Source organism: Suillus subalutaceus (assembly GCF_016647625.1).
Source record: "Suillus subalutaceus strain FC151 chromosome Unknown DFJ58scaffold_25, whole genome shotgun sequence".
NCBI classification, from domain to species: Eukaryota; Fungi; Basidiomycota; class Agaricomycetes; order Boletales; family Suillaceae; genus Suillus; species Suillus subalutaceus.
In genome coordinates this window covers 124,287-141,907 of record NW_024540274.1, presented here as the reverse complement: position 1 = coordinate 141,907, position 17,621 = coordinate 124,287, and the positions used below count along the sequence as shown (strand labels likewise).

The following is a 17,621-nucleotide window of genomic DNA, read 5'->3' as shown; positions in this document are numbered from 1 at the left end:
GATGAGAAGAAATCTCACGCGAAATTCGTCTAACTTGCCCCGCTGACCCCGGATCAAACTTTGAACTATTCCTGGAGACTATCCCCAGAGGGCAATCTTTGTCGGGGAGGCATGGGCGCACGGGCAATAATTAACTGAGCTGCTCCGCTGCCTCTCCGGCTTCGGAGTCTTGACTGCTCCTGCGGACATAGTCATCATCCAGTTCTGTCGGTCTGAAGACATGCACCGAACTGCCCAGAGTCGTTGAAATTTCAAATGTCAGCGATATTGTATGCCAATAGGTACTTATTGCATGAAATGACGACATTCATCCAAGGCGATATAGTGTAGTGGTTATCACTCGGGATTCTGACAAGTGCTGATTTCCCGAAACCCAGGTTCGAGCCCTGGTATCGCCTTTACCTTTTGATTTGAAATTTCATCTCGACCCACGCGCTAACGTTTCCGACGTCATCTCAAATTTAAGCCCGACCAGTGTTTCTCTTAGCACAAAGTACTGTTGCCATTAATGTTAACCTTTCGAACGTCATCTCAAAACCCGACCTTGAGTGCTTCTCTCTCTAGTACGTAAGTACTTCTCGCCTTTGTTATGTAAATGTTTCCATTACCGCCTCGACACCCCCACTCATGAGTCATATAGCATCGTTCGGTTTTTCTATGCAGCGCACTATGCAATATATTTTACTCTGGCCTTGTGCTATTAGAATGAGTACTACGTCTCGAACAACCTGTGATGAGAGTATTAACATGTTCGATCTGCATCACGGCACACTTTGAGAGTGAGTGACAACACATCCTCCAACTGACATTAGCGTGTCGCTTTCACTTTTGGCTGACCTTGACATTGCCACTTGCTCTCCCGCTAATCATAGTTTAGCCGCCTCAGCGCTTAGTGCAAACCACACAAGCGCCCCAAACCACCCTCAACAACATGGAAATACATGTGTAACATTACCTGAACCCTCGACCCCTTCCTCTCTCACCCAAACTTCATCCACAGTTCCAATATCCCTGTCACCACCTTTTTCTACCACCCTTTCTGTCTACCACCCAACCCATCCTCGATCCTCGTCGCTTTACTTCATCGCACTATCATGCCCGGTAGCTTAGAAGGCCGATATATCGGACTTGAAGGTGAGTCACTCCACACCACCTTCGTATCTGTTCGGTGATCCTCGCTCTCTATGTCCAGTCATCAGTGGAAAAAATCTTAAAGTCCCTTCCGAGCGCATTCCCGCAGGCATCTACATATCCATCGACCTCAAGTCGGGCAGGCGCTGGAAATCAGCCGTCGGTGTCTTATCATCCGACGAATCTATAACGTGGCACGATATTGTGAACTTGTACATGTTCATCGAGACTTTCTGATGCAACTCAAGGACTGATCTTTTGTTTGTAGATCGTTAGATGCGTCGCCTACGTTATCAGTGGAGATCATGGCTTCCTTCGAGCTCGATCGCATGCTGGGTAATGGAGAGATTGTCGGAAAGGTTGAAATATCATGGGATGCGCTGCTCAATCACGGAAATGAGCCTTTCGGTGAGTAACCTCCTTCCCACTCATGTGCGTATACTCACATCTTGTAGACATCTCCTTCCCATCTGTTCGTGGCGTTCACCTTTCCCTCACACTAAAGGCCACAGTTCTACAACATTGCGACAATCAGGACAGCGCACTGCTTGACGTGAGTGACATTAGCCTCTGTGTTGTTCGCTTTTGTTGACGGAATACCTGCTATAGTCCATCGTTGAATGTCAGATTGCTCAAGACACGGATGCGGGCCATGAACAATTTGCCACATATGTGACAAGCAAGACGGTCTCTCACCTGAACGATGCTGTAAAGCATTTTCAGTTGGTCTTGGACCAATGTCCGGTCGGCCATCCTCACCGGGCAGCGGCTCTCACCAACCTCGCGTGGGCCCGCCTCACAGGCTACATTCGAAAGGATTTTCAAGACATCGACTGTACCACTTCTCTCTTCCGCGAAGCCCTTGCATTGCATCCGCAGGGCCGCCCCGATCATCCCTTATATATCTATCACCTGACCGAAGCGCTGAACTGGGGCCACGACTATCAACACACCACCGCTGACATCTGTGAATCGGCCCAACTTTACTATGAACTATTGCCCCTCTGTCCAGAGGGCACCTACCTTCATATGATCGCGGCAGGGGAAAATGGCGTCGATTATGTGATCTGCGCATGCAACAATCTTCCAATAGACGCATCTGATGAAGGCATCCACCTTCGACGAGTCGTACTCGAGCTTTGTCCTTTGGGCAGCGCACACCGTCCAAAAGCACTCGACAAGCTTGCACAGGCAGTTGAAGCACGCTTTAACGAGTGCGGCACCATTGACGATCTAGCAGAGAGCATACAACATCGTCGTGAAGCCGTTTCTCTGTGCCCCAAGGGACATTCTGAACGTGACACCTACCTGAATGACTTGGCCATATCACTTTATTACCGTTTCAATAACCAAGGCAACTTAGATGACCTCGATGAGGCCATCTCTTTGTATGAAGAAGCGCTGCGCCTGTGCCTTGTTGGGCACAGATCTCGTGATAATTCATTGATCAACCTAGGACTGGCCCTCCTCAACCGTTTCAACCAACGCGGTGATGTTAATGACATCATGAGAGCAATCAGCCTCCAGCGCGAGGCACTGACATTGTGCCCGCCTGGGAATTCATATCTTAAATCCGCGCTTAATAACCTTGCCGGCACGCTCCAAACCAGATATGAGAATTTGGATGCCAGCGAGGATCTCGACGAGGCCATCGACCTCTACCGGGATTCACTTCAGTTAAGGCCGCATGGCCATCCATGTCGCCATACAGGTCTTTTCAATTTGAGCTCGGCGCTCCGTTCTCGTTTCACGCAAACTCGGAAGAATGAAGATATCGAGGAGGCCATTCGACTCTGCCAAGAGTCATTGGAGGCTTTGCCTTCACTGCACCCGGATATATATTTTAGCTACATATGGTTGCATGAGGCCTACTTGTCTCGTCACCAGGTGCAACACAACCTTGCTGATTTGTCGCTTGTTGTAGAGAACTTCAGACTTGCATCGAGACACCCTACTCAGGGCTTTCCAAAACGCATTGCATCAGCCCAGAAGTGGGTTACTACAGCAGAGCAGCACAATCATACATCTGCACTAGAGGCCTACATCACATGTTTCGACCTTCTTGACGGTCATTTGGTAACACGATCATCGACAATTTCACGACGCGAAGCTGCCGCTGCCTTCAGCGGTGCTAGATCACTGCCTGTAGATGCAGCATCATGTGCTATCCGTCGTGATGATCTACGACATGCTGTCGAACTTGTGGAGCAGGGTCGTGGTCAACAGTGGTCGCTGGCCTCTCGACTCAGGGCTCCGCTGGAAGACCTGAAGCTTGCAAGTCCGGAATTGACTCACAGGCTCTCAGAGATCAACAAGCACTTGTCTGATGCTCAGGGTTCCGCTGGCAGCGCTGATCGAGCTACTGCTGATCGAGCAGCGATACATTACAGGAGACTTCAGCAGCAGTGGGGAGCGGTGGTAGCTGAGATCCGTAATCTTAAAGGTTTCTTGCGGTTCCTGCTCCCGCCGTCGTATGAAGACGTGCAAGCGGCAGCACGTCATGGCCCAGTCATCATCCTCATTGCGAGCCAATACTCGTGCAGCGCCATCGTTGTCCCCACATCAGGAGAACTACACCATGTTCAATTCCCGCGCATCACTCTCACACATCTGGAGAAGCTCAAGAGTGATTTTACCAGGGAGATACGACTTGCATCTTTTATGCGCTCAGAGGAGACGAGGAAGGAATTGCAAGTCCTCTTGCGGACAGTATGGGACGAGATCATGCTCCCCATCGTCATCGTCCTCCAGCGCGATCTCAGAGTACCGAGCGGCTCTCGAATCTGGCTGTGTCCAACTGCAACATTCACTTCCATTCCTCTCCACGCAGCTCACCCCTTTCGAACGAAGGCAGACGGACGGCGTGAACTATGCCTGGAGGACGTCTATATCTGTTCTTACACGCCGACACTTTCAGCTCTGATCAGATCTAGGCAGATGATGAAGAAACGTGTCACTCCGTCGTTCGTTGTAATCGGACAAAGTTCACCGGGTGCAGGGCAAGGCAAGGCTCTCTTGACTGTTGACAGCGAGCTTGAGCTCGTCCGCAAGCTCGTCTCCACGACGGTCGACCCTACCACTCTATCCGGCGATGATGCCACTCGAGCAGGTGCACTCGATGCTTTGCAACGCAACACTTGGGTGCACCTCGCTTGTCATGGAAAACAGGACCACGAGCAGCCTTACTATTCATGTTTCGCCATGAAAGACAAACCTCTGACGCTGCTCGACATCATGGAGAAAGACATTCCCAATGCTGAGTTCGCATTCTTGTCGGCGTGTCATACCGCTGTTGGGGATGAGAAGACACCCGACGAGGTCATCCACCTCGCAGCTGGACTCCAATTTTCTGGGTTCAAGAGCGTCATTGGCACGCTGTGGGTGGTCGACGACGCTGTCGCAAAGCATGTTGTCGAAGCTTTCTATAAGAATATGGTCAAGGGTTTGGAGGATGGTGATGAGATGGATTGTACGAAGGCGGCCTGGGCACTCAACCGCGCTACAAATGCTGTGAAGACGAAAGTTCCGCTCGAGCAGAGGATGGTTTTCATTCATATTGGTGTGTAGTTATATGTCGCATCTCTTTGATATCATACAGTTCTTCAGGTTATTCTCTTTCGTCTATGCTATACTTCAAGTTGTAGGAATTACCGGATTACCCTCTGTGTCGCACTCGTGCATGATTCAAATATTCATCCATCATCTGGGCCAGGTGAAATTGAGGCGGTCCTGCCGCGCCTGTGACGCGGCACTGACAGAGATGAGTGAATTGCCTTATTTGTGCTGTGTTGATTTAGGTTCGGTTTGAAATTCCATTCGGCTCATCGGGGCAGTGAGTGGTTGTACTTGCTCGCTCACCTTTCGAACGTCATTGATATCTCAAAACCCGACATCGAGTGTTTCTCTCCTCTGGTACTTCTCACCTTTGTTCATTACCACCTGCCACAACACCCTCGATCATCCTACTCCCAGGCGGCAGCACGCCACGTACTTGGAAGGAATGAATGGTATTGCCTTTTTTATTCGCGCGACCAGTACTGTGTTCCACCTACGGATTCCGATTGACTCTCCAGGTTTGACCCGCTCACCTTTCTGACGTCATCTTAATGACTTCGAGTGTTTCTCGCTGCGACAAATTCAATTATATTCCTTCCCCTGCATTACGTCAGACTTGTATAGCATCTTTCTTTTCTGTCCAAATCGTTTTCAGCCCATACAATTGGGTCCTGCATTTTGCCTTGACCTTGTGCTACCAAAATGAGTACCACGTCTCGAACAACCTATGATGAGAATCACAGCACACTTTGAGACTTGCAACATCTCCACCAATTGCTGACATTGGCGTGTCGCTTTCACTTTTGACATTAATGTTATGCTTGTTTGGCTGCTTCAGCGCTTAGTGTAACTACACAAGCGCTCCTCAACAACATGGAAATACACGTGCAGCATCACCTGACCTTCAAACCTTTCTTGTCCTTTCACCTGAACTTCACACAGTCCCCGTATCCCTACCCCCGTCTTCTTCTACCACTGGTATTCTGTCCATCACCCAGCCCATCCTCTCTCGTCATTCCACCATTATGCCCTGTAGCTGGGAAGGCCGATATATTAGACTTGAACGTGGGTCCCATATCGCCTTCGCATTCGTTTCGTGCTTCATCCTCACCCTACTACAGTCATCAGGGTAAACGATCTTCCACTTCCTTCCGAGCGCATACCCGCAGGCTTTTATGTGTCCATCAATGTCGGTTCGACGAGTCGCTGGAAATCAGCCATCCGAGTAGTATCATCCGACGAATCTGACGTGTTGGGGGATATCGTGATTTTGTAAAGTCCATAACGACTTTCACATGCGATTCGAGGACTGACCATCCGGTTATAGATCATTACGCAAGGTACCTGAATTGTCGCTGGAGATCAGGGTATCCTATGAGCTCGGCCGAATGCTAGGCAATGGGAAAGTCGTTGGAAAGTTCGAAACATTGTGGGATGAGCTACTCGATCATGGAAACGAGCCTTTCGGTGAGTAACCTCCTTCTCACCCATGCGCATCTACTAACATCTCATAGACATCTCCTTCCCATCCGTTGATGGTGTTCACCCTTCCCTGACTCTGAAGGCCACGGTTCTACATGATTGTGACAATCAAGACAGCGCACTGTTTGACGTGAGTGATGTCAGCCTCTGTGTTGTTGGCTTTTGTTGACGGAACACCTGCTGTAGTCCATCGTTGAATGTCAGATTACTCAAGACACGGATGCAGGCCATGAACGATTTGCCACATACGTGACAAGCAAGACGGTCTCTCACCTGAACGATGCTGTAAAGCATTTTCAGTTGGTCCTGGACCAATGTCCGGTCGGCCATCCTCACCGGGCAGCGGCTCTCACCAACCTCGCATGGGCCCGCCTTCAAGGCTACACTCAAAACGATCTTCAAGACATCGACTGTATCACTTCTCTCTTCCGCGAGACCCTCGCATTGCGTCCGGAGGGCCACCCCGATCATCCATTATCCATCTATCACCTCCTTAAAGCGTTGATCTGGCGCTACGGCAAGGAGAACTTCATCGCCGTCTATATCCAGGAATCGGCACACCTGTCGTGCAAGCTATTGCCCCTCTGTCCAGAGGGCACCTACCTTCGTAGCATCGCGGCAGGGGCAAATGGCGTCGATTATGTGATCCGCGAATGCAACAATCTTCCAATAGACGCATCTGATGAAGGCATTCACCTTCGACGAGTCGTACTCAAGCTTTGTCCTTTGGGCAGCGCACACCGTCCGAAAGCACTCGACAAGCTTGCACGGGCAGTTGAAGCACGCTTTAACGAGTGCGGCACCATTGATGACCTAGCAGAGAGCATACAACATCATCGTGAAGTCGTTTCGCTGTGCCCCGAGGGACATTCTGAACGTGACACCTACCTGAATAACTTGGCCGTATCACTCTATTACCGCTTCAATCACCAAGGCAACTCAGATGACCTCAATGAGGCCATCTCTTTGTATGAAGAAGCGCTACGCCTGCGCCCTGTTGGGCAAAAATTTCGTGATTTCTCATTGAACAGCCTAGGAACCGCCCTCCTCGCCCGTGTCAACCAACATAGTGATGTTAACGACATCGTGAGAAGCATCAGCCTTCAGCGCGAGGCACTAACATTGTGCCTGCCTGGGAATCTATATCGTGCTAACACGCTCAACAACCTTGCTGGCGCGCTCCTAGCCAGATATAACAAATTGGATACCAGTGATGATCTCGACGAGGCCATCAACCTGTGCCGGGATTCACTTCAGGTAGCGCGGCATGAGCGTCATATCTATCTTGTCGGTTTGAGCTATGCGCTCTGTACTCGTTTCACGCAAACTCGGAAGAATGAAGATATCGAGGAGGCCATTCGACTCTGCCAAGAGTCGTTGGAGGCTTTGCCTTCACTGCACCCGGGTAGATATTTCAGCTACATGAGGCTGCAGCAAGCCTATTTGTCTCGTTACCGAGTACAATGCAAGTCTGCTGACTTGTCACTCGCTGTAGAGAACTTTAGACTGGCATCACGAAATCCCACTACAGGATTTCCGGACCGCATCAAAGAGGCTATAAACTGGGCCCGCCAAGCAGAGGTCTACCGACACGACTCTGCCCTCGAAGCATACCAAACATGCTTGGAGCTTGTTGACAACCACATAATGACGCGATCAACGATTATCTCACGGCGCGAGGCTGCAACCGCTTTTCGCAGCGCCCAATCACTGCCAGTAGATGCAGCGTCATGTGCCGTATGTCGTGACAACCTGCGACATGCAGTTGAACTAGTGGAGCAGGGTCGTGGCCAGCAGTGGTCGCTGGCCTCTCGGCTCAGGACTCCGCTGGAAGACCTGAAGCTTACAAGTCCGGAACTAGCTCACAGGCTCTCAGAGATCAACAAGCGCCTGTCTGATGCTCAGGGTTCTGCCGGCAGCGCAGATCGAGCTGCTGCTGATCGAGCAGCAATACAGTACAGAACACTCCAGCAGCAGTGGGGAGCTGCGGTAGCTGAGATCCGTAATCTTAAAGGTTTCTCGCAGTTCCTACTCCCGCCTTCATATGAAGACTTGCAAGCGGCAGCACGCCACGGCCCAGTCATCATCCTCATTGCGAGTCAATACTCATGCAGCGCCATCGTTGTCCCGACGTCAGGAGAGCCACACAACGTTCAATTCCCGCGTATTACTCTCACACATCTGGAGAAGCTCAAGAATGACTTTGTGAGGGAGATACGACTTGCATCTTTTATGCGCCCAGAGGAGACGAGGAAGGAATTGCAAGTCCTCTTGCGGACAGTATGGGACGAGATCATGCTCCCCATCGTCATCGTCCTCCAGCGTGATCTCAGAGTAACGAACGGCTCTCGAATCTGGCTGTGTCCAACTGCAACATTCACTTCCATTCCTCTCCACTGCAGCTCACCCCTTTCGAACGAAGGCAGACGGACGGCGTGAACTATGCCTGGAGGACGTCTATATCTGTTCTTACACGCCGACACTTTCAGCTCTGATCAGATCTAGGCAGATGATGAAGAAACGTGCGACTCCGTCATTCGTTGTAATCGGACAAAGTTCACCGGGTGCAGGGCAAGGCAAGGCTCTCTTGACTGTTGACAGCGAGCTTGAGCTCGTCCGCAAGCTCGTCTCCACGACGGTCGACCCTACCACTCTATCCGGCGATGATGCCACTCGAGCAGGTGCACTCGATGCTTTGCAACGCAACACTTGGGTGCACCTCGCTTGTCATGGAAAACAGGACCACGAGCAGCCTTACTATTCATGTTTCGCCATGAAAGACAAACCTCTGACGCTGCTCGACATCATGGAGAAAGACATTCCCAATGCTGAGTTCGCATTCTTGTCGGCGTGTCATACCGCTGTTGGGGATGAGAAGACACCCGACGAGGTCATCCACCTCGCAGCTGGACTCCAATTTTCTGGGTTCAAGAGCGTCATTGGCACGCTGTGGGTGGTCGACGACGCTGTCGCAAAGCATGTTGTCGAAGCTTTTTACAAGAACATGGTCAAAGGTTTGGAGGATGGTGATATGATGGACTGTACGAAGGCGGCCTGGGCACTCAACCGTGCTACAAATGCCGTGAAGACGAAAGTGCCGCTCGAGCAGAGGATGGTTTTCATTCATATTGGTGTGTAGTTCTATGTCGCATTGCGTTGATATGGTACAGTTCTTCAAGTTATTCTCTTTCGTCTATGCTGTACTTAGAGTTGTAGGAATCACCGGATTACCCTCTGTGTCTCACCCGTGCTCTAGCCATCTTGTTTTCGCTTTCACAGTAATGTTGTCTGTTCTAGAGTCTTCAGTAAAGTCATTTGTTGCTCGATCACAACGCGTGTATTCGAATGTTAGCGATGTCGTTTTCAGCTCGGAAACGAGTTGACCTTCTAATCATCCTTCAAGTCCTTCTGGAATCTGAGTAGCTTATTCTCAATTTGAATTAAGTTCTCCGTTATGCCCTCTTCATATGACATGAATGCAGTAGCACTGTAGATCCGTCTATATTCATACACAGGCCTCAAGTTCCGTCGAGTTGTCACGACCACATACGATAACGATGTCTGTAGGCGCCCATGGCCCCAAAAAACATTGCATTGATTGAATATTGGGTGACGCGGCGACAAAACGTGTAATAACTACAAGATCCGTGTGATGAACTGCTGATTGTGAAGAGATACACCAAAAACTTCGAATGAGTACTGCCCACAGCAAAGCAGTACGACTACCAGTTAGAAGGCACCAAAGAACATATTTCATACCATTTTTCTATCCCCTAATTCAATTTGACGCTCAGCACAATATTACATGTGAATCCTCTGGTTTATGGACAACAAGTGTTGGCGATCGCGTGTTTGTGTTTAGGTGATTGGGACGGGACAGAAGGACATGATCTCTTCGTAGAGGAGCTCTTTGAGCTGTTCACGGCTGATATCGTCCTTGTGTACCGCCGAATACGATCACTATACATGCGCGCTTGTCAAGCCCAGTACTTACGGTCGAATTCGAAGAACTCTGGGTCGAGCGGTGGTGCAACTGGTTCGTCATCGGGATCGTGCTGAATCACAGGTAAGCTTGTGCGCGCGAGGAGCAAGAAGTACACATACATATGCTTCAAGATATGGGTGAGCCAAGACCTCTTCAACTGTTATGCGTTTCTTGGGATCAAATGTCTAAGAGAAGCTTGAGCTACCACTCAAATAGATGAGAAGATCGTAACTTACGAGAGTCTTCGCCAGGAAGTCTACAGCCAAAGGATTGGCTTGGGGAAGATTTGCGCAAATGGCCGGTGTTTGGGGAAAGGAAGAGCTCGGATATAATCTCGCGATCTGCGTGTGGTAATGGCGTAAAACTCGTCCAGCGTCGGTGTACCGAGAACATCCAAGATTGTGGTACCGAGCCCCTGAGATCATGTTGACGTTCAAGCAATATACTAAAGCTATTGACGTCTGGTCTGTGGGGTGCATTTTGGCCGAGATGCTTTCCCGGAAAACCTGTTCCCTGGTAGAGATTACCACCACCAACTCACTTTAGTGTAGCGACATATTCGGTCATAAACCCGGTTTCCGTCCCTGATGGTTCGGCGATCTTTCTTTACGGATCGTGCCAGCTCAAAGTTGCAGACCTTGAGATCACAGTTTGCGTTTAGAAGGAGATTTGAGGGTTTGAGATCACGGTGGATGACATCAGCAGAATGTAGAGTCTCGAGTGTGCGCAGGGCCTGATAAATGAAATATTGAGCGTGGTCATCTGAGAGGTCTTGCGTTCGGATAACACGGTACATATCTGTTTCCATCAGCTCCTGGATCACTGTGTGAAAGTTTGAATGACATGTGGGTTGAATGTCGTATTTTGTACGCACGATAGACTTCTTTGAAAGCGTCTAGAGAGGGAGGCTTGATGATGTCCAAAATTGAGATGATCTTCAAAGTTCTGACTGGGCACGTAAATATGACGAATGGGAGACGTGCTCACATTCTCGCTTACGCCTGCTTCACTGAGGAATTTGAGGAGTTTTAGTTCTCGCAGTGTCCGCAAGCAGAACATGGAATGATTGAAGGGTGCGATCTTCTGATGGCAACCTTGCGGCCACTGGGTCGGTGAACAGCCGAACAGACTCGGACGATACCATATGCGCCCTCGCCTACGACACGAGAACCTGATACTGAGTACCTATTGAGAGACATATTTTGTTAAATCAGATATATAAAGAACATGGATCACCCATAGTCGCTTCCAGTTTGTAGGCGGAAGAGATGCGACAATTTGACACGGCGGTATCTTAAGAAGTGATAATCTCCCTGAATGTGAAAACCGACGTTCAGACACAAAAGCTCTAGGACAGAGAGCCGCGATATTACAAACATGATCCCCGTAAGATATTCCAGGAAGACTACACATCCAGAGATTGCAGAGATGAAAGAGTTGGCGGTCTAATCGATTCAAATCGACGATCACGTTAACAGCTACTGATACAGAGTGAGAAGACCTATGTTCATGATCTTCCAAGGACTGACGCATATTCTGACAATGACGACGACACAACGGATGTTGATGTAACTGTCGAGCCCGCACTGAATAGAAATCTGAGAAGAATACGCGAGGCCTACCGGACACACGCATGCAACAACCTGCACAATCGACTATAAGTTGTCGGGCGAAAGTATATGCTAGGTTTGTCTGAAACACACCGTTACGCTCAGCTGCGATGAGAAAAATCGAAGGCCGCAAAGAACACTGCGGAACATGCGGCAGGAGCTTCGTTGTATTGAGCTCAGGGTGGAACAAGTCACGAAATTTTCTGCGCTGTGTGTTAGTCAGCTGTTATACGGTGACAATGTCAAGAATAGAATAGAAAGAAGAGCTGGACTTACAGTGCCCACGATGCACGATGTAGAACTGCTTACTGAAAAGTCTAAGAAGAGGTTGAGAACGGCAGAGTACGTTCCTGAACATGCAAGGGTCTGGCTAGCTAAAGGCGATCGCCTCCTCCATCTCGGCCAGAGGAGAGAGAGGTTAACCGTTATAGAGATGCGAATTACGTTATTTGTACTTTGTTGATTTCCCGTTCTGGTTTTTCCAACGTCATCTCAAAGTAACTCAAAGCCCGACCTCAAGTGTTTTTGGCCATGCATTCGACCCCCAAATGTTGCCTTAGTTAAATGTTTCCTCCACCTGCCATAACACCCTCGATAATCTTACCCCCATGGCAATCAGACTCGTATAGCATCGTTCGGCTTTTCTGTGCAGCGCACTATGCAATATATTGGATCCTACTTTTTGACTTAGCCTTGTGCTATTAGATTGAGTACTACGTCTCGAACAACCTATGCATATGATGAGAAGTAACGTGTTCGATCTGCATCACGGTACACTTTGAGACTCACAACACGTCACCCGACTGACATTAGCCTGTCGCTTTCACTTTTGATTGATCTTGGCATTGCTCTCCTGCTAATCCTAGATTAGCCGCCTCAGCGCTTAGTGCAATCCACACAAGCGCCCCAGACTACCCTCAACAACATGGAAATACACGTGTAGCATTACCTGAACCCTCGACCCTTTCCTCTCCCTCTCACCCGAACTTCATCCACAGTCCCCGTCCCCATATCCCTACTTCTCGTCTTCTCCCACTACTCATTCTGCACACTATTCAATCTACAATGCTCCGTGGCGTTCGTCGTTTGTTTCATCCCACAAAATCTATCAGACTTGAAGGTCAGTCATTCCATATCACCTTAGTGTTTCTTGTAGTCATCTCGCTCTACTTACAGTCATCAGCGGCAAAAATATCAAAGTCCCTTCCGACCGCATTCCCGCAGGCATTTACATATCCTTCAATGTCCATCCCAAGAGACGCTGGAAATCAACTATCGGAGTACTAGCATCAGACGAATCTGTAGCGTGGGGCGAAACCGTGACCCTGTAAAGTCCATCGCAATTCTCGGATGCAACTCGATGACTGATCTTCCGTGTGTAGATCATTATCCAAGTCACCAAAATTATCAGTGGAGATCAGGGCTTCCTTCGAGCTCGATTGCATGCTGGGCAATGGAGAAGTTGTTGGAAAGCTCAAAACATCATGGGATGCGCTGCTCGATCATGGAAATGAGCCTTTTGGTGAGTAACCTCCTTCTCACTCACGCACGCACATATACTCACATCTCATAGACATCTCCTTCCCGTCTGTTCGTGGTGTTCACCCTTCCCTCACATTAAAGGCCACGGTTCTACGTAATTGCGACAATCAGGACAGCGTCCTGTTTGACGTGAGTGATATCAGCTTCTGCGGTGTTGGTTTTTGTTGACGGAACACTGCTGTAGTCCATCGTTGAACGTCAGATTGCTCAAGACACGGATGCTGGGCCATGAACGATTTGCCACATACGTGACAAGCAAGACGGTCTCTCACCTGAACGATGCTGTAAATCATTTTCAGTTGGTCCTGGACCAATGTCCGGTCGGCCATCCTCACCGGGCAGCGGCTCTCACCAACCTCGCGTGGGCCCGCCTCGAAGGCTACATTCGAAACGATCAAGACATCGACTCTATCACTTGTCTTTTCCGCGAAGCCCTTGCATTGCGTCCGCAGGGCCACCCCGATCATCCATCATCCATCGATCACCTCCTTAAAGCGTTAATCCAGCGCTACCGCAAGGAGCGCACCGCCGTCTATATCCAGGAATGCGCGCAACTGTCCTGCAAGCTATTGCCCCTCTGTCCAGAGGGAACCTACCTTCGTAGCATCGCGGCAGGGGAAAATGGCATCGATCATGTGATCCGTGAATGCAACGATCTTCCAATAGACGCATCTGATGAAGGCATCCACCTTTGTCGAGTCGTACTCGAGCTCTGCCCTCTGGGCAACAAACATCGTCCAGAAACACTAGATAAACTTTCACGGGCTTTCAGCACACATTTTGAACAATGCGGCAGCATTAATGATATAGACGAATGCATACAACATAGTCGTGAAGCCGTTTCTCTGTGCTTCGAGGGACATTCTAGACTCGAGACCTACCTGATTACCTTGGCCCACTCACTCCAGTGCCGCTTTGATCATCAAGGTAACTCAGATGACCTCAATGAGGCCATCTCTTTGTACGAAAAAGCGCTGTGCCTACGCTCTGATGGGCACAGATATCGTGATTTCTCGTTGGACAACCTAGGAGGCGCACTCTCCAAGCGTTTCCTTCAACGTAGTGATGTTAACGACATCATCAGATCCATCAGCCTCCGGCGCGAGGCACTGACGTTGCGCCCGCCTGGGAATCCATATCGTGATTCCACGCTTAACAACCTCGCCCTCGCGCTCAAAACCAGATATATGAAATTGGATGCCAGCGAGGATCTCGACGAGGCCATCGACCTCTACCGGGATTCACTTCAGTTAACGCCGCATGGCCATCCGCGTCGCCACATAGGTCTTTTCAATTTGAGCTCGGCGCTCTGTTCTCGTTTCACGCAAACTCGGAAGAATGAAGATATCGAGGAGGCCATTCGACTCTGCCAAGAGTCGTTGGAGGCTTTGCCTTCACTGCACCCGGATAGATATTTCAGCTAGCGGGTGGCTGAAGAATACTTATTTGTCTCATTACCAAGCGCAACACAACCTCGCTGATTTGTCGCTCGCTGTAGAGAACTTCAGGCTGGCGTCGAGGCACCCTACTCAGGGCTTTCCAAATCGTATCGCAACAGCCCAGGACTGGGTTGCCATAGCAGAGCAGCACAGTCATACATCTGCATTGGAGGCCTACATCACATGTTTTGACCTTCTTGACGGTCATTTGGCAACACGATCGTCAACAATTTCACGGCGCGAAGCTGCTGCTGCCTTCAGTAGTGCAAAATCACTGCCTGTAGATGCAGCATCATGTGCCATCCGTCGTGACAATCTACGACGTGCTGTCGAACTCGTGGAGCAGGGTCGTGGCCAGCAGTGGTCCCTGGCCTCTCGTCTGAGAAGTCCCCTTGAAGACCTCGAGTCGACAAATGCCAACCTTGCTCACGAGTTCTCGGAGCTCAGCAAGCGTCTTTCTGACGCTCAAGCTTCCGCCGGCAGCGTTGACCGAGCTGCTGCTGATCGAGCAGCGATACATTACAGGAGACTTCAGGAGCAGTGGGGAACAGTTGTAGCTGAGATCCGTAATCTTCAAGGTTTCTCACAGTTCCTGCTCCCGCCTTCTTATGAAGACTTGCAACCGGCGGCACGTCATGGTCCAGTCATCATCCTCGTTGCGAGTCAATACTCATGTAGTGCCATCGTTGTCCCCACGTCAGGAGAGCCGCACCACGTTCAATTCCCGCGCATCACTCTCACACATCTGGAGAATCTCAAGAATGACTTTGCGAGGGAAATACGACTTGCATCTTTCATGCGCTCAGAGGAGACAAGGAAGGAATTGCAAGTCCTCTTGCGGACAGTATGGGACGAGATCATGCTCCCCATCGTCATCGTCCTCCAGCGTGATCTCAGAGTACCGAGCGGCTCTCGAATCTGGCTGTGTCCAACTGCAACATTCACTTCCATTCCTCTCCATGCAGCTCACCCCTTTCGAACGAAAGCAGACGGACGGCGTGAACTATGCCTGGAGGACGTCTACATCTGTTCTTACACGCCGACACTTTCAGCTCTGATAAGATCTAGGCAGATGATGAAGAAACGTGCGACTCCGTCATTTGTTGTAATTGGACAAAGTTCACCGGGTGCGGGGCAAGGCAAGGCTCTCTTGACTGTCGACAGCGAGCTTGAGCTCGTCCGCAAGCTCGTCCCCACGACGGCCAACACCACCACTCTCTCCGGCGATGATGCCACTCAAGCAGGTGCACTCGATGCTTTGCAACGCAACACTTGGATGCATCTCGCTTGTCATGGGAAGCAGGACCGCGAGCAGCCTTACTATTCATGTTTCGCCATGAGAGACAAACCTCTGACGCTGCTCGGACATCATGGAGAAAGACATTCCTCACGCTGAAGTTCGCATTCTTGTCAGCGTGTCATACCGCTGTTGGGGATGAGGAGACACCCGACGAAGGTCATCCACCTCGCAGCTGGACTCCAATTTTCGGGGTTCAAGAGCGTCATTGGCACGCTGTGGGTGGTCGACGACGCTGTCGCAAAACATGTTGTCGAAGCTTTCTACAAGAAACATGGTCAAGGGTTTGGAGGATGGTGATATGATGGACTGTACGAAGGCGGCCTGGGCACTCAACCGTGCTACAAATGCCGTGAAGACGAAAGTTCCGCTCGAGCAGAGGATGGTTTTCATTCATATTGGTGTGTAGTTCTATGTCGCATCTCTTTGATATCGTACATTTCTACAAGTTATTCTCTTTCGTCCATGTTGTACTTAAAGTTGTAGGAATTACTGGATTACCCTCTGTGTCGCACTCCGAGTCCCGTGCTTCAGCTATCTTGTTTTCACTTCTGCAGTAATGTTGTCTGTTCTAGAGTCTTCAACAAAGTCATTCGTTTCTCGATGACAACGTGTGTATTCGAATGTTCGTGACATCATTGCCCGCTGACTCTGCTCGGCGACAAGTTGACCTTCTAATAATCGTTTAGGTGCTTCTGGAATCTAGGTACCTTATTCTCGATTAAGCTCCCCTGTTTTGCTTTCCTTCATATAACATCAGGTCGCAAGTTCCGTCGAGTTGTCGCTATCACACGCGGTAACTATGTCTGTAGGTGCCCATGACCCCAAAAACATCGCATAGATTGAATATTGGGTGACGCTGGCGACAAAAACGTGTATTAACTACAAGATCCTTGTGATGAGTTGCTCATTGTGAAGAGATACACCAAAACATCGAATGGATACTGTCCACAGCAAAGCGGTACGACTACCAGTTAGAGGGTTCGTCATCGGGATCGTGCTGAATCACAGTTAAGTGCGCTCGAGGAGCAAGAAGTACACATATGCTTCAATGGATGGGTGAGCCAAAGCCTCTTCGACTGTTATGCGTTTCTTGGGATCAAATGTCTAAGAGAAGCTTGAGATACCACTTGAATAGATGAGAAGATCGTGGCTTACGAGAGTCTTCGCCAGGAAGTCTACAGCCAAAGGATTGGCTTGGGGAAGATTTGCGCAAATGGCCTGCGGTTGTGGAAAGGAAGAGCTCGAATATGATCTCGCGATCTGCGTGTGGTAATGGCGTAAAACTCGTCCAGCGTTGGTGTCCCGAGAACATCTAAGATGAAAGTGAGTTGGTGGTGGTAATCTCTACCGGGGAACAGAGGCTTTCCAGAAAGCATCTCGGCCAAGATGCAGCCCCACAGACCAGACGTCGATAACTTTAGTATATTGCTTGAACGTCAGCATGATCTCAGGGCTCGGTACCACCGTGTAGCGACATATTCGGTCATAAACCCGGTTTCCGTCCCTGATGCGTTCGGCGGTTTTCACAGATCGTGCTAGAAGTCGCAGACCTTGAGATCACAGTTTGCGTTCAGAAG

At 49.8% G+C, this 17,621-nt stretch overlaps 7 protein-coding genes and 1 non-coding gene across 8 annotated transcripts; 5 read left to right on the top strand and 3 right to left on the bottom strand.

Moving 5' to 3' along the window:
- The first annotated feature begins 315 nt into the window (after nt 1-315).
- Nucleotides 316-398, top strand: DFJ58DRAFT_t64. The gene has a single exon. It is a non-coding gene; the product is annotated as a tRNA-Gln (tRNA).
- A 3,306-nt stretch (nt 399-3,704) lies between these two features.
- Nucleotides 3,705-4,083, top strand: DFJ58DRAFT_774939 (uncharacterized protein). Its single transcript, XM_041389402.1, is given in 2 exon segments — nt 3,705-3,997; nt 4,008-4,083. The coding sequence occupies 2 exon segments, from the start codon at nt 3,793-3,795 to the stop codon at nt 4,052-4,054; spliced, it is 252 nt and encodes an 83-aa protein (XP_041246538.1). The 5' UTR covers nt 3,705-3,792; the 3' UTR covers nt 4,055-4,083.
- Nucleotides 4,084-5,947: 1,864 nt separating this feature from the next.
- DFJ58DRAFT_225456 (uncharacterized protein) lies at nt 5,948-8,768 on the top strand. The gene is made up of 3 exons (XM_041379335.1): nt 5,948-6,153; nt 6,201-6,298; nt 6,355-8,768. The coding sequence occupies exons 1-3, from the start codon at nt 6,075-6,077 to the stop codon at nt 8,605-8,607; spliced, it is 2,430 nt and encodes an 809-aa protein (XP_041246537.1). The 5' UTR covers nt 5,948-6,074; the 3' UTR covers nt 8,608-8,768.
- A 352-nt stretch (nt 8,769-9,120) lies between these two features.
- Nucleotides 9,121-9,558, top strand: DFJ58DRAFT_774894 (uncharacterized protein). The gene has a single exon (XM_041389401.1). It carries the CDS (start codon nt 9,312-9,314, stop codon nt 9,549-9,551), a length of 240 nt encoding a protein of 79 aa, XP_041246536.1. The 5' UTR covers nt 9,121-9,311; the 3' UTR covers nt 9,552-9,558.
- A 529-nt stretch (nt 9,559-10,087) lies between these two features.
- DFJ58DRAFT_869786 (kinase-like domain-containing protein) lies at nt 10,088-11,268 on the bottom strand (the record flags this gene model as incomplete). Its single annotated transcript, XM_041394282.1, has 7 exons — nt 11,141-11,268; nt 11,028-11,088; nt 10,695-10,975; nt 10,390-10,659; nt 10,273-10,338; nt 10,163-10,223; nt 10,088-10,128 (listed from the first exon to the last, which is right to left on the bottom strand). The coding sequence occupies exons 1-7, from the start codon at nt 11,210-11,212 to the stop codon at nt 10,088-10,090; spliced, it is 852 nt and encodes a 283-aa protein (XP_041246535.1). The 5' UTR covers nt 11,213-11,268.
- Nucleotides 11,267-12,186, bottom strand: DFJ58DRAFT_774891 (uncharacterized protein). Its single transcript, XM_041389400.1, has 3 exons — nt 11,857-12,186; nt 11,776-11,796; nt 11,267-11,725 (listed from the first exon to the last, which is right to left on the bottom strand). Exons 1-3 carry the CDS (start codon nt 11,911-11,913, stop codon nt 11,339-11,341), a joined length of 465 nt encoding a protein of 154 aa, XP_041246534.1. The 5' UTR covers nt 11,914-12,186; the 3' UTR covers nt 11,267-11,338.
- Nucleotides 12,050-16,140, top strand: DFJ58DRAFT_869783 (uncharacterized protein; the record flags this gene model as incomplete). Its single annotated transcript, XM_041394281.1, has 7 exons — nt 12,050-12,105; nt 12,630-12,883; nt 12,940-13,090; nt 13,146-13,285; nt 13,337-13,427; nt 13,490-14,680; nt 14,730-16,140. 7 exons carry the CDS (start codon nt 12,050-12,052, stop codon nt 16,138-16,140), a joined length of 3,294 nt encoding a protein of 1,097 aa, XP_041246533.1.
- A 912-nt stretch (nt 16,141-17,052) lies between these two features.
- On the bottom strand, nt 17,053-17,487 carry DFJ58DRAFT_725230 (uncharacterized protein; the record flags this gene model as incomplete). Its single annotated transcript, XM_041385211.1, has 3 exons — nt 17,053-17,148; nt 17,200-17,356; nt 17,393-17,487. 3 exons carry the CDS (start codon nt 17,485-17,487, stop codon nt 17,053-17,055), a joined length of 348 nt encoding a protein of 115 aa, XP_041246532.1.
- Nucleotides 17,488-17,621: the final 134 nt, after the last annotated feature.